This window comes from Triticum dicoccoides, chromosome 4B (genome assembly GCF_002162155.2).
Source record: "Triticum dicoccoides isolate Atlit2015 ecotype Zavitan chromosome 4B, WEW_v2.0, whole genome shotgun sequence".
NCBI classification, from domain to species: domain Eukaryota; kingdom Viridiplantae; phylum Streptophyta; class Magnoliopsida; order Poales; family Poaceae; genus Triticum; species Triticum dicoccoides.
The window spans coordinates 85,492,643-85,515,356 of record NC_041387.1 but is presented as its reverse complement, the minus strand read 5'-3'; the positions used below and the strand labels follow the sequence as shown (position 1 = coordinate 85,515,356).

At 47.0% G+C, this 22,714-nt stretch overlaps 1 protein-coding gene across 1 annotated transcript; it reads left to right on the top strand.

The window, feature by feature from the left end:
* Positions 1-15,905: 15,905 nt before the first annotated feature.
* LOC119295171 (shewanella-like protein phosphatase 2) lies at positions 15,906-17,456 on the top strand. Its single transcript, XM_037573526.1, has one exon. The coding sequence runs from the start codon at positions 15,947-15,949 to the stop codon at positions 17,189-17,191; it is 1,245 nt and encodes a 414-aa protein (XP_037429423.1). The 5' UTR covers positions 15,906-15,946; the 3' UTR covers positions 17,192-17,456.
* Positions 17,457-22,714: the final 5,258 nt, after the last annotated feature.

Here is a 22,714-nt window from a genome sequence, read left to right as displayed (position 1 = left end):
GTAAGCTGCCCGACACCACGTGGCCAAAGGGGACCTTCATGGAGACCGTCAAGATCTGGCAACAGGAGTGGTTTTATATCACTGAGCCGCGCTGCACTAAGTGGGCGGTGATCCCGGAATTTAGATCCAGACCCCCCATGAGGCTCATCTCCTGGACCGCGAAGGGCCGCGACTGGGGGTCTCAGACGGAGGTGCAGACACTGCAAATGCGCATCACCAATGTGCTGAGCAAGAACATTGGCCTGACCAACGTAGTGCAAATTATGCTCTTCCGCCACATCCTCCCCTACCAGCGCCAGGCTTCTCCCATGTGGGAGTTCAATCCAGAGGAGCCGCGGACTCTACAACACTTCCTCGGCACCACCCACGAGGGAATGTGGAAGCTGCTCTTCAAGGCGCAGAAGAGCTGGCCCATGGAGACCGACGACACCAGCCTCAATGCCAAGAATTCGGCCACTCCGGTAAGTATTTTAACTTTTCTAAGACATACCTAGTTTTATATATTTGATCAATACAAAACTCATCAGCCCATCTTTTTTGCAGGGCTGGACCAAGAAGTCGGAGCGGATTAAGAGTCCAGCTCCATTGCCTGAAGACCCAGTCATTCCTCAGCTAGAGGAGATGCTGGTCTCGGCGCCTTATCAGGCGCTGGAGAAGAAAATCAAGAAGAAGGGCAAGGGGCCCAAGGATGGGCCCCGCCGCAAAGGTCCTCCGGAAGTAGTGTCCGGAGAGACCGAGGACGTATCCTCTCACGAGGAAGATGAGGACGAAGAGGAGGAGGAGGAGGAGGAGGAGGAAGTGGAGAGCGACTCCCCCCTTAAGACGAGGAGGGGAAAGAGGACAGCCTCCGAGAACTTGGAGGTAGCGACGCCAAAGAAGGGGAGGGTAATCCTCTCAGATAGTTCGGACTCAGAGTCCGAACATAGCCCGAGGAGGATCCAAAGGGAGAAGCCCCTGGCCAAAATGTAAGTATCGAAAACTTACTTGTTCAGTTATCACTTAATTTGCCTCTGTCATATCAAATCTTTTCTCTGCTTTTCAGCCCTCCGTGTGAGATCTTGATTCTCTCCTCTTCAGAGGGGAACTCTCTAGCACATGGAGAGGCAGAGAGTGACGAACCATCATGCGCCTTCTCCCCCTGTCATGGAGGACACCGAGGTGTCGTCCCAAAGGGCATCTCCTGGCCGAGGAGGAGCGGACGCGGCCGTCCAGAAGGCGCCTGAGGATAACACCTCGGACGTTGTAAAGCGGGGCACGGCTACCCCCATGACCACTAAGGGTGGGAGCCTCAACAGTTTGGGCCCTCGCCGAACACCGTTCCGAAGACCAATACGGCTCCGGGTTTGGATCAACACCCCCCTTCGAAAGAGGGGAGAGGAGTAGCAGCTCCATCGGCGGCATCTGTCAATCTGGAGGCCACTGACACTCTGTAGGAAGCACTACAACATGCGTCCATCATGGAGGAACACCGCACCCAGATGGGTGCGGTTATGGAAAAGGTTTGGTCCGTGAAGAGCGGACTGACCGAAGCCTTCAACAGCCTACTGACGAGCTTTGAGGTATGCGATGTAATACTTTTTACAAGTTTTTTCACATATGTATATATATATATATATAAGGCTGAACCCATGTATAGATAGTAGCCCCTGAGACTCTGTCCGGATTAGAACAAACCAGAGAGAGGATCAAAAGCAAATTGGCAGTGTATTGTACTGTGTTGTTGGACAAGCTTCTATGCTGGCGGCTACTGCCCAGGCCGCAGTGGTTGCCGAGCTCAATCGGAAGCTTCGACTATCCGATGAGGAACTCGACCGCATCAACAAGCGGTTTAATGAAACCCAAGGTATGCGGCAGTACTACATACTAGAAAGTGATATGTGTGTTAATTGTTTGAACCGACTAAAATTTTATACATATACTCACAGTTGGCGCAGCCGAGGTCGGATCCCTCAAGAGTGCCCTTGCCCAAGCCAAGAAGGAGGTAGAGGTGAGCAAGGCGGCCGCTGACAAAGCGGCCAAGGAGTTAGAGGTGGAGCAAACCACCCGCCGAAGACATGAGGCGTGGGTGGGCGAGGTCGAACAAGAGCTCAAAGACGCCATCGCCAAGTGCGAGTCCTTAGAGCAGAAGAGTTCGGAACAAGCCTCCGAGCTCACAAAAGCGCTGGAAAGCATGAAAGAAGCCCGAGTTGAGGCCTAGGGCGCCCGCCAGGAGATTCAAGAGGCGAGGCAAATAGCGACTGGTAAGGCCTTTCTCATGCAGAGTAAATTTACAAGGAAGAGATATATTTTGCTGACCCGGGTTTGGAGTTCTCCAGGTGCATTTGTAGATCTGCCGAGGAGCATTGTTTATGCCGCCGAGTTCTTCCGCGTCAAAGAGGGGAGCTCCACGGAGAAGCTATTCTAGTCGCAATACCTTGCGCCAGAGTATCCGATGCCCCTCAGCGATCAGCTGAAATAGCTGACAGAGCTGCACCAGGTGGCCGGACTAGCCATGAGGGACATGATAGTCCGTCTTTGGCCAGCCGAGCCCATACCCAGCAGCTACTTCAGACTTGTGAAGCGACTGGTCAAGGCGTGTCCTCGGGTTGACGCCATCAAGTGGTCGGCCTGCAGAGAAGGTGTCCGGATGTCCTTCGCCGGAGTCAAGGTACAATGGGCAAAGATGATGGCCACCGAGATTGCCACCGCTGGGCCACTTGAAGGCAAGGATCACCGGCGGCCGGAGAAGTACTTCGGCGAGGTCCTCGAGGGAGCTCGCATTGTAGAGGGCCAGTGCTCAAAGGACATCATATTTGATTAGTAGAGTCCGGTTTGTAAGAGTCATGTACTGAACTTATGGTGTAAAATATATATGCTTAGCTTTGTGATTAGTTTATCCTCCTGTTTGGCCGTTTTAATTTATAAGTCTAAAAGTTTACCAGTCGTTGGCTTCTGCCCCCACGTAAATATTACAGGGGTGTTTGGGAACGCATGACCACACTTTATCCAATGTCTTGGTCCGATGTAGGAGGCGTCTTGCAAGGTGAACCAGGCAATCAGACTATGCGGCTTTAGTACTTTCACTTGGCCATAAGAGTCCATTTGTCATGCTAAGTAATAGCCCCTTGTTGCGTGAGCGGCAATCCGGAGTACAACGCCTTTGCAATGCGGCTGGTCGAAGCCCAGCCCCTCGTATAACACGGCATAAATCGCGAACAATTTGTAGTATAACACTAAGTCACCGGATCGCTGACCCGCTCTCGCATATCATGACAGTCAGTTTTTGGCTTTCTCTACTAAGGTACTTAACCGGACGAACCAGAAATACAATCGCAGTAGTTCTCTCTTTACTACCTTAGCCGAACTTGCAGAACGTAAGGTGGCAAACACAGGAGCCGAGCAACCCAACTATAGACCGAATACATGATTCGGAGTCGATGCATATAACGCAATATCCGGGACGCTGAAGAGTTCCCTATAGGTGTTCGAACTTAAGTGTTTGCGAGGCCGAATATAGCCCCTGGTATGAAGGCCATGCCGAGCCACGTATATCAATCGAACGTTAAGGGGGAACACAGATGACAAGATAATACAAGAACCCAACCGAAAAGGTGATGATCATCTGCTTCCTTTATATCCTTATTAATATGTCGAGGCGTGTTTCGACAGACAATGCCATTTAATATTAAGGTCATGTTACATGCCTAAAGAGAAAAAAGAAAAGGTTTACATAAGGGAAAGTCTAACAAAAGGCCTAAAAATAATAGTTCGAAAACTCCAGTGATGCCCTGTCGCACGTCTGCACCGTTTCTCCTTAGTAATAAGTCCTTTGGTAGGAGTCTTTGATGGTCGGGAAATGCTAGACTTAAAAGGGATCTCCTGAAACAACCATATAACAAGTAGGGCTCTTGATGAACCTGCAGTGAGAAAAAGAAGGTATATGCGGTCCAGGTGGGGTCAAGCCGTACTATGGACCTTTTCCGCAGTGCGCCTCTGGCGCCGCCCAGGTAATTTTAATGTGTAGTTATGTACGCACGATACGCAAGCTGCAACCTGATGAGGCGATCGGCGGAGGCCGAACTACTAATCAAGGTCTGGATCCGTTGATTTATCGCAATTATGTGTGGACCGGACTCGTTTAGATACATCATTGGCTTATTGGACGATGAACTGTCTGGTTTGATAAGGCCGCCATACACCTCGGCTGCGAGGGCCGCGGTGTGCTCTTCGGTACGGAGGGAGCACTCCATATTTCCATTGACTGTAATAACGCCCCGAGGTCCAGGCATCTTTAGCTTCAAGTAAGCGTAGTGCGGGACTGCATTAAAGCGGGCGAAAGCAGTTCGTCCGAGCAGTGCATGATAGCCACTGCGGAAAGGGACGATGTCGAAGATTAACTCTTCGCTGCGGAAGTTGTCTGGGGAGCCGAATACTACCTCCAATGTCAGTGAGCCCGTGCAATGGGCCTCCACACCTGGTATCACACCTTTAAAGGTAGTGTTACTAGGCTTAATTCTTGATGGGCCGATGCCCATCTTTTGGACAGTGTCTTGATAGATCAAGTTGAGACTTCTGCCCCCGTCCATAAGGACTCTAGTGACGTGGTATCCGTCAATAATTGGATCAAGTACCAGGGCGGCCGAACCCCCGTGATGGATACTAGTTGGGTGGTCCCTGCGATCAAAAGTGATGGGACATGCTGACCATGGGTTAAACTTGGGGGCGACAGGCTCTACAGCATAGACGTCCCTTAGTGCTCAGCTTTTGGGGATATGAGTGACATAGATCATGTTCACTGTTTTCACCTTGGGAGGAAACTGCTTCTGACCCCCAGTGTCCAGGGATATGAGTGACATAGATCACCTTTTGGGGATATGAGTGACATCGATCATGTTCATTGTTTTCACCTCGGGAGGAAACTGCTTCTGACCCCCAGTGTTCGGCTGACGGGGCTCATCATCGTCTTCACTTGGAGGTCCCTTTCCCTTGTGTTCGGTATTTATCTTACCGGCCTGTTTGAAAACCCAACGATTCCTGTTGGTGTGGTTAGCAGGCTTATCGGGTGTGCCATGAATCTGACAGGGCCTCTCAAGGATTTTATCCAAGCTGGATGGTCCGTCCTTGTTGCCTTTGAAAGGTTTCTTCCGCTGACCATTGACTATCGGATCGTCTGTGTCGTTGTTGTTGTTTCGACGTTAATTTTTATTGCGACAAGGTTTACCATTGCCATCCCTGGCCTCAGAAGTGCCAAGGTCACCGGAGTTGTTGCTTCTACGAGCCAACCAGCTATCCTCACCCACACAGAAGCGGGTCATTAGTGCAATTAAGGCTGCCATAGTCTTCGGTTTTTCCTGCCCGAGGTGTCGGGCAAGCCATTCGTCCCGGAGGCTGTGTTTGAAGGCCGCTAAGGCTTCGGCATCCGGACAATCCACGATCTGGTTCTTTTTACTTAGGAACTGATTCCAAAGCTTGCGAGCTGATTCGCCTGGTTGCTGGATTATGTGACTTCAGTTGTCAGTATCCGGTGGCCGGACATAAGTGCCCTGAAAGTTGGCCCGAAAAGCATCTTCCAAATCTTCCCAGGTTCCAATGGAGTTTTCTGGGAGGCTGTTCAGCCAGCCGTGCTGGTCCTTTCGGCTTTAGAGGAAGATATTTAATGGCGTGGAGATCATCTCCTTGAGCCATGTGAATGTGGAGAAGAAAATCTTCAATCCAGACGGCCGGATCTGTCGTTCCGTTGTACTGTTCAATGTTTACGGGTTTAAACCCTTCCGGAAATTGGTGCTGCATTACCTCATCGGTGAAGCATAAAGGGTGTGCGGCCCCTCTATACCGCGCAATATCGCGGCGGAGGTCGGCTGACATCTGAGTTCGGTTATGATCCCGAGTATAGTAATTGTCGTCACGCCGGGCTTCATAGCCATTGTCTCGCACCGGGGCATGACCTCTTGATCCGTAGATCAATCTAGTTTGGCCAACTTTATTGGCTAGGTCACGTTGCAAGTCATATGTGTATCCCGCGGCTGCTGTCTCCCTGCCTCTTCGGCGAGGGGGTGCGGGTTGGTGTTTGGCTTGATATGTCGCTTTGTCCCGTCCATGTGGTGGTCGGTATGGTTGATCTGCCTGATTGTATTTCGATGGAATTGGCTCAAGGGCTTCGTTGTCGAATTATGGCAGCAGCTTGCGCTTGGGGTAACTTTTGGCAGGTCGCTCGTGGTCGTATTCCTCAGCGGCTAGGACCTTAGTCCACCTTTCATTGAGTGTATCATGTTCAGCTTTGAGCTGATGTTATTTCTTTTTCAGGCTCCGCGCTGTGGCAATGAGCTGTCGCTTGAAGGGTTCTTGTTCAAAGGGTTCCTCTGGGACGATAAAGTCTTCGACACCGAGGTTGACGTCCTCTTTGGATTCTGGCATATAGTTGATGTCCTTCGTGTCTTCATGATCAGCGTCTTCAGGACTATACTGACCCTCTTCCCTTTCATCCTGTTCGGATGTGGGCTCGACAGGGTATTCAGGATCTTCGGCATCATCCACAGTCTCATTGTCTCTGGTGCCAATATTACTATCCTTCGCCCGACGCGATTGTGATCGGCACCGCTGGCACCGACACTTTGGTGGTTTATCGACGGGTTTGTCCTCATCGGGGCTCGGATTATCCTCGTGGTCCTTTTTATCAGGAGTATCCACCATGTACACATCATAGGTTGAAGTGGCCGTCCAATGCCCTGTGACGGGTGGGACTTGGTTTGGTTCGGCGTCGGCATCGTCATCCATGCCGTCAATGTCTTCGGACACGTAGTCCAGCATGTCGGTTAAATCCTCTACAGTGACTATTAAGTCGGTGGTGGGTGGGGTATAAAATTCCCCGCTCTCAGCCCCCAGCCTGAGCTGGGTACAGTTCAGAGGTAAAGCCTCCATGATGGAGAGAGACTGCATTAATCCCAATGCATCATCTAGGAGCGAAAGCTAGACCAGAAACTATGGGCCTGCAGGGCTAAGTTCGGCATGGGGCGCCTGATCGGGCCCAATGAGCGCAAACCTCGATAGTTTGGAGCGATCGTCCAGAGGCAAGTCCAAGATTGCGTATGGGTCTTCGGTCAGGAGCTCCTTAAGGGGAAGGAGTCCGGCGGGGCTAACGCTCCCGTCTTTGGATGATACGACCTGCCCTGGATCTAGGGCCGGGGCAGGTATGAGTGTTGACCCATGAACGGGATCTAACAGGGGATCCGAAAAGCCTTCTTGATGGGGGCACAGAGTGGCAGCCGAGGTTGCGAACCCCTCGAAGATTAGATCTCCTTGGATGTCAGTGATGTAGTTCAGGTTTCCAAACGTGGTCTGGTGGTCGGGAGCGTAACTGTCGACCTGCTCGAGGCGGCCAAGTGGGTTGGCACGAAGCACGAAGCCACCAAACACAAAGATCTGTCCGGGAAGGAAGGTTTCCCTGGACACAGCATCATTGTTTATGAAGGGGCGAGCCATCAATCCTTCTGTCGATGATACAGTGGAGCTCTCAATGAAAGCACCAATGTCGGTGTCAAAACTGGTAGATCTCGAGTAGGGGGGCCAAGCTATATGTCTGAGGACCGATGGTAACCATGGACAAAGGACACAATGTTTACCCAGGTTCGGGCCCTCTTAATGGAGGTAAAACCCTACTCCTGCTTGATTATATTCGAAGGGTATAGGGGTTACAAGAGTTGATCTACCACGAGATCGTATTGGCTAACCCTAATTTGGCTAGCTTAGTAATGTTATATTCTTGCCTCTGATCTAACCCTCCGGTTTATATAGACACCGGAGGGGCTTAGGGTTTTACAAAGTTGGCACATGGAAGATACTGACGGTGCTCCTATAGTCAGCCACGGAGGTCTGGCGGAGGTGCAGGGCACTAATGGTGTGGGTGCTAGCTCCATCAACATGAGCGCCCATGCTAAAGGGGTGGCTGTTGAATCTATTCGGGGCCGATGGAAAAGGTTGTACAGAGATGAGCAACTGGAGCGCGCTGCCGTTCAAGGCGTGTGTGCCAAGCATGTGAAGTTTGGGGTCCCTTCGCCCCCAAACAGTGGCAGCGAAATGTCCAGTCGCAAGGGTGCCTTTGCAGCCATCCTGGAGAGCATGACTGGTAGCAAAAGGAGTCTTCTTGATGATCAAAATTTAGTGTTTAGTATGGATAGCACTAGTTCTGAGAGCTTAGAGTATAAGAGTGCAAATGATAGAACTTTTCTTGTAAAAGAGTCTGTACTGAGAGGGTTGAGGCTGTAGTTGGTGTAGATGGGTCTATTGTTCATGTAACTGAGGAAACGGAGGGAAGAGAGGAGGGGGCTTGGGATAGGAGGAGGGAATCAGTGGGTGAGGAAAAAGAGGATGGGGATGCAACAAAGGAAGCTACCGGCCTTGGGGCTGTCGGTGACCTGACGGGCGTAGATGACGCCCGTCAGGAGCCATGAAAATGTTGAGTTGGAACTGCTGAGGCTTGGGTCAGCCTCATACAGTTCAATAGTTGGTGTGCCTCTCTAAGACGCACAGACCCAATGTTATCTTTTTATCTGAAACAAGGAAAAATAAAGAGTATGTTGAGAGTTTGCGCTACAGGTTGGGTATGAATAATGTGTTTACTGTTTCTGGCCATGGTAAAGGTGGAGGACTAGCTGTGTTTTGGGATGAGGCATACTCTTGTGAGTTGAACAAATATGGGGATCATTTTATTGATATGTATCACGGCAAGGGAGATGGAACAAAGTGGGGGTGCACTTTCATTTACGGTGAGCCTAAGGCGAGCCAAAGGTACGTTATGTGGGATCTCTTGAGACGGTTAAAACCTCTTGGTGTAGGAGCTTGGTTTATGGTGGGAGATTTTAACGAAGCTATGTGGCAAAATGAGCATTTCTCTCGCCACAAGAGGTCTATTAGGTTTATGGCTAATTTTAGGGAAGCCATGTCCGAATGTAATCTATATGACTTGGGTTTTCATGGTGTGCCTTGGACGTATGATAATAAGCAAGATGGGTTCAAGAATGTTAAGGTACGGCTTGATCATGTAGTGGCTTGCCCGCTTTGGTCTTCTATGTTCCCTCAATGTAAGGTATCCCATATTATAAGCTCCAGGTCTGATCACTGTCCCGATTTTATTGAGTTGTTGGGTTCTCCCAAAGTTGGGACTTTTGTTAAACAATTGAAATATGAATCTTATTGGGAGAGGGAAGGTGGGGCTTTGGATGATCAGTTAGTGCTTGCTAAAATAGAGATTCTAATATTAATGATCTTTGTGATGTTGCAAATAAGCTAGACAAACTAATAAAATCTCTTCATGGGTGGGGTCGCGTTCATATTGGGTATCTGCCAAAGAAACTGGAGTGGGCTCGTAAAAGACTAAAAAAATTGTTTAGCAGGAATGATCATTCTGCAGGTTTGGAAAGGAAGAAAATACTTACAGAGATGGATGAACTTCTTATAAAGGAAGAAATGCTTTGGAAGCAAAGATCTCGGTTGGACAAGATAAGAGGAGGAGACCGTAATACTAATTATTTTCAGAGGAAGGCTTCCTGGAGAAATTTTTCTGCTCTAAGGAAGGAGGATGGGTGACTCACGGAAAATTTGGAGGAGATGAAAGGTATCACTAACTCATTCTTTAAACAACTTTACTCATGTGATGATTCAGTTGACCCGTCCCATATTATTTGGCTGGTCAATCCCCTTGTCTCTGATGATATGAATGAGGAGCTTTGCAAACCTTTTACAGATCAAGAGATTAGTGATGCGCTTTTCCAAATGGGGCCGTTAAAGGCTCTGGGGCCGGATGGTTTTCCTGCAAGGTTTTTCCAGCGGAATTGGGGTTTGATCAAGGAGGATATTATTAAGGCTGTCCAACAGTTTTTTTATTTCTGGAGTTATGCCTGAGGGGATTAATAGCACAACTATTGTTCTCATCTCGAAAATTAAGAACTCTCAGTCTATTAAAGATTTCAGGCCGATCAGTTTGTGCAATGTTATCTACAAGATTATTTCCAAATGCCTTGTTAACAGACTGAGGCCGCTCCTTAATGGTATGATTTCCCCTACTCAAAGTGTGTTTATTCCGGGAAGGTTAATTTCTGACAATGCTCTCATAGCCTTTGAATGTATGCATTCATTGAGTACGCTTAAAGGTTTAAGAGGGGAATTTTGTGCGTATAAGTTGGATTTGGTGAAAGCTTATGATCGCGTAGACTGGCATTTCTTGCAATGTATGATGGGGGCTTTGGGTTTTGCGTCGAGGTGGATAAATTGGATTATGTCGTGTGTTACATCGGTGAAATTTGCCGCCCGCTTCAATGGACAGTTGCTGGAGTCTTTTTCACCTTCTAGGGGACTTAGGCAGGGGGACCCTTTATCTACGTACTTGTTCCTTTTTGTTGCTGAGGCTCTTTCTTTGCTGCTTAATGATGCTTCACCCAGAGGATCTCTTTAGGAGTTTCATTTGAATAGACATGCTCCAGGTATTTCTCACTTGTTGTTTGCAGACGATAGTATGTTATTTTTTAAAGGCTCCATTGATCAAGCAATTGTCATTAAAAATATTCTGACGAAGTACGAGAAAGGGACTGGGCAGTTATTAAGTCCTAATAAATGTTCCATGATGTTTGGGAAAACGTGCAGTTTGGAGAATCAAGTGGCTATTATGGTAATCTTAAAAATTACGGTCGATGGGTTCGAAGATAAATATCTTGGACTTCCGGTTCCTGAGGGAAGAATGAAAGCTGGTAAGTTTCAATCTACTAAAGATAAGGTTTTGAAAAGGCTCTCTGACTGGATAGAGAAATACGCTTCGTTGTAGGATCTTGAGAAGAAGTAAGTAAGTCTAGAGGGGGGGGGGTGATTAGACTACTTGACCAAATAAAACTATGCCTTTTCCCAATTTTAGTCTTTGGCAGATTTTAGCTATCTTAGCACAAGTCAAGCAATCTTCACACAATTCAAGCAAGCATGCAAAGAGTATATGAGCAGCGGAAAGTAAAGCATGCAACTTGCAAGAATGTAAAGGGAAGGGTTTGGAGATTTCAAACGCAATTTGGAGACACGGTGATTTTTGAGCCGTGGTTCCGATAGGTGGTGCTATCGTACATCCATGTTGATGGAGACTTCAACCCACGAAGGGTAATGGTTGCGCGAGTCCACGGAGGGCTCCACCCACGAAGGGTCCACGAAGAAGCAACCTTGTCTATCCCACCATGGCCGTCGCCCACGAAGGACTTGCCTCACTAGCGGTAGATCTTCACGAAGTAGGCAATCTCCTTGCCCTTACAAACTCCTTGGTTCAACTCCACAATCTTGTCGGAGGCTCCCAAGTGACACCTAGCCAATCTAGGAGACACCACTCTCCAAGAAGTAACAAATGGTGTGTTGATGATGAACTCCTTGCTCTTGTGCTTCAAATTGATAGTCTCCCCAACACTCAACTCTCTCTCACACGATTTGGATCTTGTGGAAAGAAGATTTGAGTGGAAAGCAACTTGGGGAAGGCTAGAGATCAAGATTCATATGGTAGGAATGGAATATCTTGGCCTCAACACATGAGTAGGTAGTTCTCTCTCAGAAATGGTAAGTTGGAAGTGTAGGTTTGTTCTGATGGCTCTCTCCATGAATGAAGAGGAGGTGGGGGGGGGGTATATGTAGCCTCCACACAAAATCTAACCGTTACATACAATTTACCAATCTCGGTGGGACCGAATCAACAAACTCGGTTAGACCGATTTAGTAAACAATGTGACCGTTAGGGTTTTCAGTGGGACCGACATGCAACTCGGTAGGACCGATATGGTTAGGGTTAGGGCATAACGTAATCTCGGTGAGACCGATTACAAAAAATGGTGAGACCGATTTTGGTAATAAGCTAACCAGAGAGTTGGTCAGGCAAACTCGGTAGGACCGATTTTTGTAATAAGTTAACCAGAGAGTTTGCATTGTAATCTCGGTAGTACCGATTACTCAATCTCGGTAAAACCGATTTTGATAATGGACATACACAGAGAGATTACAATCCCATCTTGGTGAGACCGATTTGCCTAGGGTTTGTGGCAGTGGCTATGACATCTGAACTCGGTGGCACCGGATAGAAAGAATCGGTGGGGCTGAGTTTGACTTTAGGTTTAGGTCAGGTGTGGATGTGGGAAAGTAGTTGAGGGTTTTTGGAGCATATCACTAAGCACTTTGAGCAAGTAAGCCATTAAGCATCACCTCATCCCCTCTTGGTAGTATTGGCTTTTTCTATAGACTCAATGTGATCTTGGATCACTGAAATATAAAATGAAGAGTCTTGAGCTTGAAGCTTGAGCCAATCCTTTGTCCTTAGCATCTTGAAGGGGGTTCCACATCCTTTAGTCCATGCCACTCCATTGTTGAACCTATCTGAAACATACTAGATAAAAGTGTTAGTCCAACAAGAGATATGTTGACATTAATTACCAAAACCACCCAGGGAGCTCTTGTGCTTTCATTCGTGTGGGGTGAAAGAAGACTTAATAAAATCAGCTATTCAAGCTCTACCTGTGTATGCTATGGGTATTTTTAAGTTCCCGGCTTCCCTTTGTGAGGAGTTAACACAGATTATCAGGAATTTTTGGTGGGGAGATTAGGAAGATCGAAGAAAAACACATTGGTTAGCTTGGAAGAAATTAACTAGGTCTAAAGGTAAGGGGGGTATGGGATTCCGGGATCGCAGATTATTTAACCAAGCCCTCTTTGCCAAACAAGCGTGGAGGTTATTGGTTCATCCGAATTCGTTATGTGCTAAGCTGATGAAGGCAAAGTATTACCCTCATGGACATATTCTTGATACAGTGTTTCCTCAGTCTGCATCATTGACTTGGCAGGGTATTATGCATGGTCTGGAACTGCTTAAGAATGGTGTCATTTGGCGGGTGGGTGATGGATCTAGCATTAATATTTGGAGGGATAATTGGTTACCCAGGAACACTGGACTTAAAATTTCAGCTAGAAGGCATAATACTAGATTGAAGTGGGTCTCTGATTTGTTCTTGAGTGGGAGAAAGGCATGGGATGAAAATTTGATCAAGTATCTTTTCTATCCCCATGATGCAGAGGAGGTTCTTAAGATTCGTATTCATGCTTATGGGGATGGGGATTTTATTGCGTGGCACTATGAGAATAACGGTATATTTTCCGTTAAAAGTGCGTACAATTTAGCACTTAAGTTGAAGGATAGTCAAGATAAATTTGGTCAATCTAGTGGCGATCCATGCGGAGAAAGAAGACTCTGAAATTTAATTTGGAAGGCTAATATCCCTCAGAAGATAAGGATTTTTGCTTGGAGGGCCGCGACCGATAGCTTGGCGGTCCAGACCAATATAGTTAAGCACCATCAGATTACTTCAGGTATGTGCTCTATTTGTGGAGCAGAAGAGGAAAGCACGTTTCATGCCCTCGTTATTTGTCCTAAGGCTCGTGCACTACGATTGGCCTTGAGAGAATCATGGAATATTCTTGATGAAGAGTGGTTCAAATTCTCGGGACCAGATTGGCTATTGATTTTGTTGGATCTTTTGAGCTTGCAACAGACAGAGCAAGTTTTGTTTCTGTTCTGGTGAGCCTGGCACCTGAGAAATGATTTAATTTTTGGGAAAGGGAAGGAATCCATTGCTGCATCTGCAATTTTTGTGACAAACTATTGGTCTTCTTTTACGTCCAGTCACGACTCTGTTGAGGTTGTTACTAGTAACAAAGGTAAAGGAAAAATGGGAGGTGCTACACCAGTTTTCGCAACATCACAAGAACAGGTGGGATGGAAGCCTCCACCAGATGATTATATCAAGATCAATGTCGATGCCAGCTATGTGGAGAGTATTAGTGCGGCCAGAGTGGGGGTGGTTGTTAGGAACTCATCTGGAAGTTATTATTTCTTCGTGGGACTTGCTGGGTCAGTGTTGCAGCGTCAACGAAGCTGAGCTACGTGCTTGTCTGCCAGGCCTTTATATAGGTATTACTCTTCGCCAATCCATTATTTTGGAGACTGATTGTGCTTTTTTCGGTTATTTCCTTGCAAATGAGAATCTTGACAGGTCTTCGCTCGTTGACCTAAAGAAGAATCCTTGAGTATATTGACGATGCTCAAGAATTTTAAAATTGCGAAAATTAATCGGCAGGCCAATAAGGTGGCGCACGAAATTGCGAAGTTTAGTTTTATAAGTAAATCTGATGGGATTCTTCTTAATAGTGTTCCGCCCTGTGTGGCAATTTTTGTAATGAATGATTGCAATAACATTATTAATTAATTAATATAGGGGGGTTTAAAAAACAAAAAGGAAATAACATATCCGGACACCTAAACTTGCCATCCATGTATACAGGAGTCCCTACCGGACATGAGAGATGATCTTCTGTCTTGTATCTTGACGGCCCATCAGTCCGGCCCATATCCAATAGACCGGACGCCCGAGGACCCCCTAATCCAGGACTCCCACAGCTGGTAGAAGACCAACAGAAGATTAGTAGCATGTATGTTGATTATAGTATATGTATAATATTTGAAACCTAAACATGTCCATATGTGCGAACCGATCTGTGGATGGATGGTTAGGAGGACAGTGGAATCCCCAACCCACCAGGGCTAGACTTGACATTGGTGCTCCCATTTTCCTGAATTTATTTCAGGCCTTTCGGCGATGTGCATTCAGTGGGAGACGTTCTCATCGACAACGAAGACGTCCGTGGCGACTCTGTCAATCTCAAGATGAAATGTCGGCTCAGTCTCTGGCTGGTGCTCATAAGGATATGGTGTGCGTTCATAGGGGTGAATGTATTCTCGTGTATGTAAGCGACTGTGATTGTACTGTGTTAAAAACATGCTCATATATGGTCATGGTTAACTTTTTTTGAGGGGATGCTTAAATTTTGAATTCATACACACTTGTATTCATCCTCTACATACATAATTTTTTTACTAGAAATAAAAAATTCTTAAAGGAACTACCCTCGGTCTGAATTACCTATCTTTTGTGTAAATATGAATGTATTTAGACACATTTTAGTGTTTCATGTATCGGTATCTAGATAATTTAAGAAGTACTCCCTCCGTCCCATAATATAAGAATCTTTTTTGACACTAGTATATAATGTTAAAAACGTTCTTATATTTTGGGACAAAGGAGTAATTTGGTATCGAGGTAATAGATATTTTGACAAGGCACTTTGACAATTCTACAAAGAGAGAGCATTTGCACGCTTTTTTTATTTGCACCTTGACCACCAATCGTCTCTTACTTTTATTTACTTCCTTGGTCCTAAAATAGGTGTCTCAATTTTGTATTAACTATAATACAAAATTATACTCCCTCCGTCTAGGTGAGTAAGGGGGTGTTTGGTTCCAGGGACTTTTTTGTGTTGGGACTAAAAAAAGTCCCTAGCAAACCAAACAGGGGGGACTTTTTTGGGACTTTTTGCTAAAAATCCTTAAAAGCACCTCCTTGAGAGTCTTTTCCAAAAAGTCCTAGGGACTAGAAAAAGTCCTAGGACTAGAGAACCAAACACCACCTAAGTCATCTTAGGTTGTGCATCGTGATCAAAGAGGACGGGAAAACGAGAGGACTTAATGTTTATTTGCTAATTAATAGCATTGCATGCAATGAACTAACAACTGCATGTCATGTTTAGTAGTCTCAAGTTATTAAAAGCTTGGACATCCCACATCTTTTATTGGTTGATATGTCAAGAAACAAGAAACGAGGTAGAATTTAATGCACCGCGTCTAAGTATTTTAAAATTATTTGGTTTTCGTAAGATGACTTACACACCTAAATGGAAGGAGTACTAAGCTAAACTTGAGACACTTATTTTTAGGAGGGAGAAATATTACAAACATCATCTCATCTGCAAAGCTGTACATATAAGACCAGCCGGCGGCGGCGGCCCCAACGACATCTCGGTGTATCTTCCAGCCCCCGCTTCGCAGCCCACACCCAAACAGGAGCCCACGATGGCCCCCGCATCCCCCGACGTCCCCGCTTGCGCCGGCCTCCCCGCCGCCGTCTCCGCCTTCGCCGACGCCTTCGTCGACTTCTCCGTCTCCGGCATCTTCTTCCCCACCAACCCGCCTCCTCCTCCGTCCCCCACGCCCACCACCTTCCTCCCCTCCCCATCCCGCCTCGTCGCCATCGGCGACCTCCACGGCGACCTCCCCAAGTCCCTCACCGCCCTCCGCCTCGCCGGCCTCCTGCCTTCCGCCAACAGCCCCGGCTCCAGCGCCAGCTCCACCTCCTGGTCCGCCGGCCCCACCCTCGCCGTCCAGCTCGGCGACATCCTGGATCGCGGCGGCGACGAGCTCCGCCTCCTCTACTTCCTCCGTCGCCTCAGCATCTCCGCCGCCGCGCAGGGCGGCGCGCTCCTCCCCATCCTCGGCAACCACGAGGTCATGAACGTGTCCGGCGACTTTCGCTTCGTCACGCCGCAGGGCCTGCAGGAGTTCTCCGGCTGGGCCGGCTGGTACCGCGCTGGCCTCGCCATTAAGCGCCGCTGTGGCGGGCTCGAGCAGCCCAAGAACCCCTTCCTCGGCGTCCCCAAGGCCTTCCCTGGCATCAAGCGGGAGTTTTGGGACGGCATCCGATCTCGCCTCGCCGCTCTCCGCCCGGACGGCCCCATCGCGCGGAGGTTCTTGGCTGATCTGCCCACCGTCCTGGTAGTCGGCGACTCGGTGTTCGTCCATGGTGGCCTTCTTGAGGCCAATGTCGAGTATGGCCTGGAGCGGATCAATGCGGAGGTCAGCGACTGGATCCGGGGTGAGCGTGGCAACAATGCCAGGGCGCCAGAGTATGTGTGCGGCCGAGACGCTGTAGTGTGGCTCAGGAGGTTCTCTGAAGGCTTCAATTGCGACTGCCAGAGGCTTCAGGGCGTTCTTGGGATGATCCCTGGAGCAAAGAGGATGGTAATGGGGCACACGATACAGAGTGAGGGAATCAATGCAGTTTGCGGGGCACAGGCCGTCAGGGTGGATGTTGGTTTGTCGAGGGGGTGTGGTAATGGGCTGCCGGAGGTGCTTGAGATCAATGGCGGTGGATCAGAGGTGAGGGTGATCACAACAGATCCAGCAGAGGCCTGGCAGTACCGGAAGCAGAAGCCGGACAAAGCTGCCACGGCATTGGAGAAGAAAGGGGAGGTAAAGGATGGACTTGCATTGTTGGTAAGGGAGAGCCATGTATTGAAAGGTGTAGAAGCTAAGGCTTAGTTTAGGGGTAACTTGAGGGCAGAGATTATTTTGCCAACTCTTAGTTCAATTGGATTGCCATGCCTAATTGGGGGTAACTCCTGCTAGAGGTGGGAGGCATTGGTTGAAGGTAATGTTGGTTGATTCAATATGGTTATCCACGGTAGAAAGGAAAGCAACCTTGATTTATCAATTCCCCTTATTTATGAGGGTGTGCTGATCCGATTGCAGATTGCTGATGTATACAATTATTGGCGATTGTCTGAAATGTTTTTCTTAGTGTTTAGTTGTGTTGTGTTTCAATAATTTATATGCTGCCATGGGTGTTGATGATAATGAGCAGCTTGGATCTATCTGGGTCTGGGATAATAATTGTGGCACTGTGCTGTCAATACTCAACAGTGCTGTCTGCAAAACCATCTACTGATCACTAACCGTGCGAAAAATACCAAGAATTTCATCGAGCAGCCATCTTTACAGTGTTTCAAGCCTAAGTTGTGGTGGGCCTTTCTCACCCAGTTTATTGTTCCAAATTCTGAATTGAAGTCGCTGATTCTTGTCATGTATCTCAAGGATTCAATGATTCATCCATTTTTTTGCTTTTTCCAACACCAGAAGCATTTTTCAGTTTGGCAAACAGTACAATTGCTGATTGGTGATGGTACAAAACAGTACTGTCATATTTCCAGCAAGAGTAAGAGGCCAGCTGAGAAGGGGAGAACTCAAGTTGTCATCGTGGAAATGGTCCTCCACTGTCTTGGCTAGTGAGTTCCGTCACGACAACGGTAAGTTTATGACCACACAAGAAGTTAGTGGGGATCACAAGTTTGCACATAAATAATCGTTACTTCCTGGTGGTTGAATCCAGTGCTTCATGCGTAATATTTTGCTATATTCAAAAACACAGTAAGCTGACTTTAGAATCCTGATCTGGAAGCATGATACATGCCTATTCATTTTTTTAGTTTATTGTTCAGCATCACTTCAGGCTCCCCAGCAATGCTGTTTGATGTGGCATAATACTGCATATCCTAGTCAGACAATTCTATTTTCTACCACCAGATAGGAGGCCATGCTAACATAAAATTAAGAGTCTATCTTCCCCAAATATGATTTTTATTCGAGTGCATATGTAACATATGCTAAGTTGGAAGCCTGTATCACATGCATACCCTATCAATTCATGAACAAGAAGATTCCATGTTTGTCTATTCACAGCTGTGTCCCCTTGTGATGACAAGGAAAGGGATGAGCTGATTAGTGTGCCTATTGGAACAGCAAGTTGACAGACAAAAGGTATTTGGAATTTGGTTTGCATCTGTAGCCTCCCAGTTTTTCCACAAGTTTTCTCGTTGAATTGGTCTATGTTTGCTCCTCTCCTGCGTTATATTTTCCATGTTTCTTCCAGCAATTTTCTCATGTGCTTCACACATTCTGATGTTTACACCTCCCTGTCCCTCGAGGCAGTTCTTGGTGATATGGACACATGGCTCTATCCACTTGTTTGTAGGCTTGTGCTCGCACACCGATTTCTGCACTTTCCTTAATTTTTGCGGCGCACAAGCCAAATTGTGTTGTGGTTAACAGGGTGGACTTGGTCTCTAGTGCTGTTTGATAGTGGTGACCGGTGACTGTCAAATTTTACTTTTCAACTTGTCTCAGACAAAAATATTGTTGCATTTTGTGGTTTCCTATCAATCTTGATATGTTTGAACCCTGGAGCTTGCAGAATTTAAAGAATTTCCTCTCTTTTTGAAATGGTGGAAAAGATCAAGGTCCTTTTCTTTTTCTCGTTGAAAAATAGGTTTTCTGTAACCATCAATAACTTATAAGATCCATTGGATTGCAGATTTAAGGAAGAGGGCCATAGGTGCTTTGGAGAATGGATATTCTTTTGTTAATATATTGGTGCATTCTGTTCAACCTTTATAGTCAAAGCAAAACTGAATGACATCTTCCAAAAAAAAAGTAGGCAAGATCTACGAAAAGTAGTTACACTTTTTTGCCGGAAAATCTTTTTGGCAAGGAAAGTTGGACCTGAGGGTCAACGGATGCTTACAGGACAACCGAACTCGGTGATTTCATGGTTTCCAAGAGATAAAAGTTAGCTTCTACTTTGCCTTCTACTCTTTCTCGGTGCACGTTTTTTGTGAGGAAAGGTGCACATTATATTTAGCGCATTGGAATGGGCGGCCAAGTGTTGTAGTACGAATGCTATTTTGTTCACTGGTACTAGTAAACTACTTGTTCCATAGACCACAAGAAAAGAAAAACTACAGTTCCTCGGACCACTACCATATACTCCCTCCGTTTCTAAATGTAAGTCTTTGTAGAGATTCTACTAGGTGGACTACATACGGAGCAAAACGAATGAATCACACTTAAAATGCATCTACATACATCCGTATGTAGTTTATAGTGGAATCTCTACAAAGACTTATATTTAGGAACGGAGGGAGTATTATTTGAACACTACATGATCACATGCTGATTTGAGCGTGGCTATGATCGGGCCTGAAAGCTGAAGCCCCTGGACAAAACCACGCACATTGACTGGTGAAAGATAACTGTTTGATCATATTTTGTAATACTAGAAGTTGGTTGACTTTGTAAAGGGTTAGAGCAACTCCAATGGGCTAACTGTTTGATCATATTTTGTAATACTAGAAGTTGGTTGACTTTGTAAAGGGTTAGAGCAACTCCAATGGGCCGACCCAAACGGACGTTTGGGTCGCCCCCCTGCTCGGTGTCCGCCTTGTTTTAGGTTTGGGTTAGTGTGACGCCCCTGGTTCAATCGTACACTAATCATAGACACAAATATGTACGATCAATATCAGAGACTCACGAGAAGATATATCACAACACAACTCTAGACACAAATTAAAGTCATACAAGCTTTATATTACAAGCAGAGGCCTCGAGGGCTCGAATACATAAGCTCGAATACAAACGAGTCAGCGGAAGCAACACTATCTGAGTACAGATATAAGTTAAACAAGTCTGCCTTAAGAAGGCTAGCACAAACATCAATGATCGAAAAGGCAAGGCCTCCTGCCTGGGAGCCTCTTAACTATTCCTGGTCTTCGACGGCCTCCACATAGTAGTAGGCACCCTCGGGGTAGTAGTAGTTGTCGGCGGTGGCATCTGGCTCCTGGGATCCGTCATCTGATCGCAACCATCGGGTATGAGGAAAAAGAGGTAGCAAAACAACCATGAGTACTCATTCGAAGTACTCGCAAGAGTTACATCAGATCTACACTAAGTATGCATCAGTTTCAAAGGAATGGGGCTGTATCTTTGGACTAGACTGCAGAAATGCCAGAATAAAGGAAAGACCTAGCCTATCGAAGACTAGAATCTTCAAGCATCTTGCAGCATCAGAAGAGATGAGACTAACATATTATAATAGTAGTAAGTATGCTGTAACATCGCCCAGAGATCACTTCCGTGACTTCCTGCGAGAAAACAATTTCGGAGCCATCATATCCATTTCATGCCTCAGCATCCAGTTCTAGTTGTATCGACCGAGATACAACTCCGAGCGTCCGTTACCGTTGACATGGCTATTCGAATTGATTAACTTCCCTGCAGGGATGCACAAACTTACGCAACACGCTCGATCAACTTCGTCCGGACACACCATCAGGTCATGACTGGCCTCGACCGATCAACACACCGCAGTACTACCTAGGCTCAACAGAGAGGCCAGGCATGTCGGTCTACATCCTAAGCGCAAAGGGGTCTTAGGCCCATCGCCCTTTGCACTTCTGCACGTTGCGTGGACGGCCGGGATCAGTCCTGGCAACCTCCTTATACAAGGCAGGTGCTTACGCGGGCCACTCGGGCGCGTGCTGCTCAATCGCTGACGTCCGAAGAGCTTTCGGCTGATACATACGACGCAGAGTGCCCATACTTATTCTCGCGTGGTGGTTAGTGCGAAAAGGCCAGAGGCCTACTCGAATCACATATCCAAACCGTTAGTGTCTTGGGAGCGCGCGGTAACAAGCAGAGACTCACGATCATGTGACCCCATCGCCCCGTCTCGTGGACTTACGACAAGGGACCATAATGCCCGGCCGTGCCACGTAGAAAACTCGCGGGTAACCTCCAGGTCAACCCGACTAGCAAGAGACTAGCAGGAACTCAGGTCCACCTCTACCGGGGTGGTACCGCCTGTCCTTCTAGTCCTGCAGCAATAGTAACTCTCGCGGGTATCCCTCGGGGCCGACCCGTCTTTAACATGGTACCAAAACAGCAAGGGGGAAACCCGAGGAATCACCCTCAATGAATTTCCACTCGATGTAACCGTCAAGGTGGACTTGGAGGAATCACCCTCGATGGTCCACACTTGTGGGGCTGCACAACAAAGTCGTTATCGGGAGTGGTGAAGGAGGAATCACCCTCGAAGACCACGACTGATTAACTACACTACAAAGTTAACATCAGAAGTGCTATACGAGGTATCACCCTCGGCACTCGATAGTAACTCTGCAGTGTCGTACAACTAAGGGGGTGTGATGTGATGTGTCGGGCTTTGGACGTCGATCACGTTGATCGAGTCATCTGGTAATCCAGCGGGGGCAACATGGACAAGGTGAGGGGTCACTGATGGATCACTAACCAACCTATACTAAGCATATAGGATAAGCATGTAAGGTACAAAAGCAGGCTATGCATCAGAATAGGAGCAATCAAGTACAATAGCAAAATCTAATGCAAGCATGAGAGAGAATGGAATGGGAAATATCAGAATGATCAAGGGGGGTTTGCTTGCCTGGAAGCTCTACAGACGAGAACAAATCCACAACGAAGTAGACGATGACAAGATAATCAGCGGTCTCGAGGTCTATCGCACACTACTAGGGAAAACCCTAGTAGTAGCGCGGGTTTTGAGGCTATCAGCAGCGCAGGCACCCGCGCTACCAATAAGGTGCTACAGCTAACTGTTAGTAGTAGCGCTGTCTGCGCCCGCGCTACTACTATTGACTATATCAGCAGCGCGTTTCCCGAACGCGCTGCTATTAGTTAGCTGTAGCGATTTCCTGAGCCCGCGCTACTGTTATATCTTTCACCATTTCCCCACTCCAGCTTCAATAAACTGCAATTTCCAGATACTAGGTACTACTAGATATCAATTTCATAAAGCATTATAGGTACTAGGTAGTACTCCCTCGGTTCCAAATTACTCGTCGTGGTTTTAGTTCAAATTGGAACTAAAACCACGACGAGTAATTTGGAACCGAGGGAGTACTAGATAACAATTTCATATATACTCAACATGCATCCTCAAGCAGTACAAGGTGACATCGACGACGACCATCATATTTAGTTCTAGATGATATCGACGACGATCATCATATGTAGTTCTACATGATATCGACGACGATCATCATATGTAGTTCTAGATGATATAGCCACACACACATATGTAGTTCTAGATGATATCGACGACGATCATCATCCTCAAGCCTGGGCGGTGGGTGTTCCTGATAGTAATTAGGATGGCCTGTCCAACACGAAGATTCTTGCCAACGAGGAATCTCT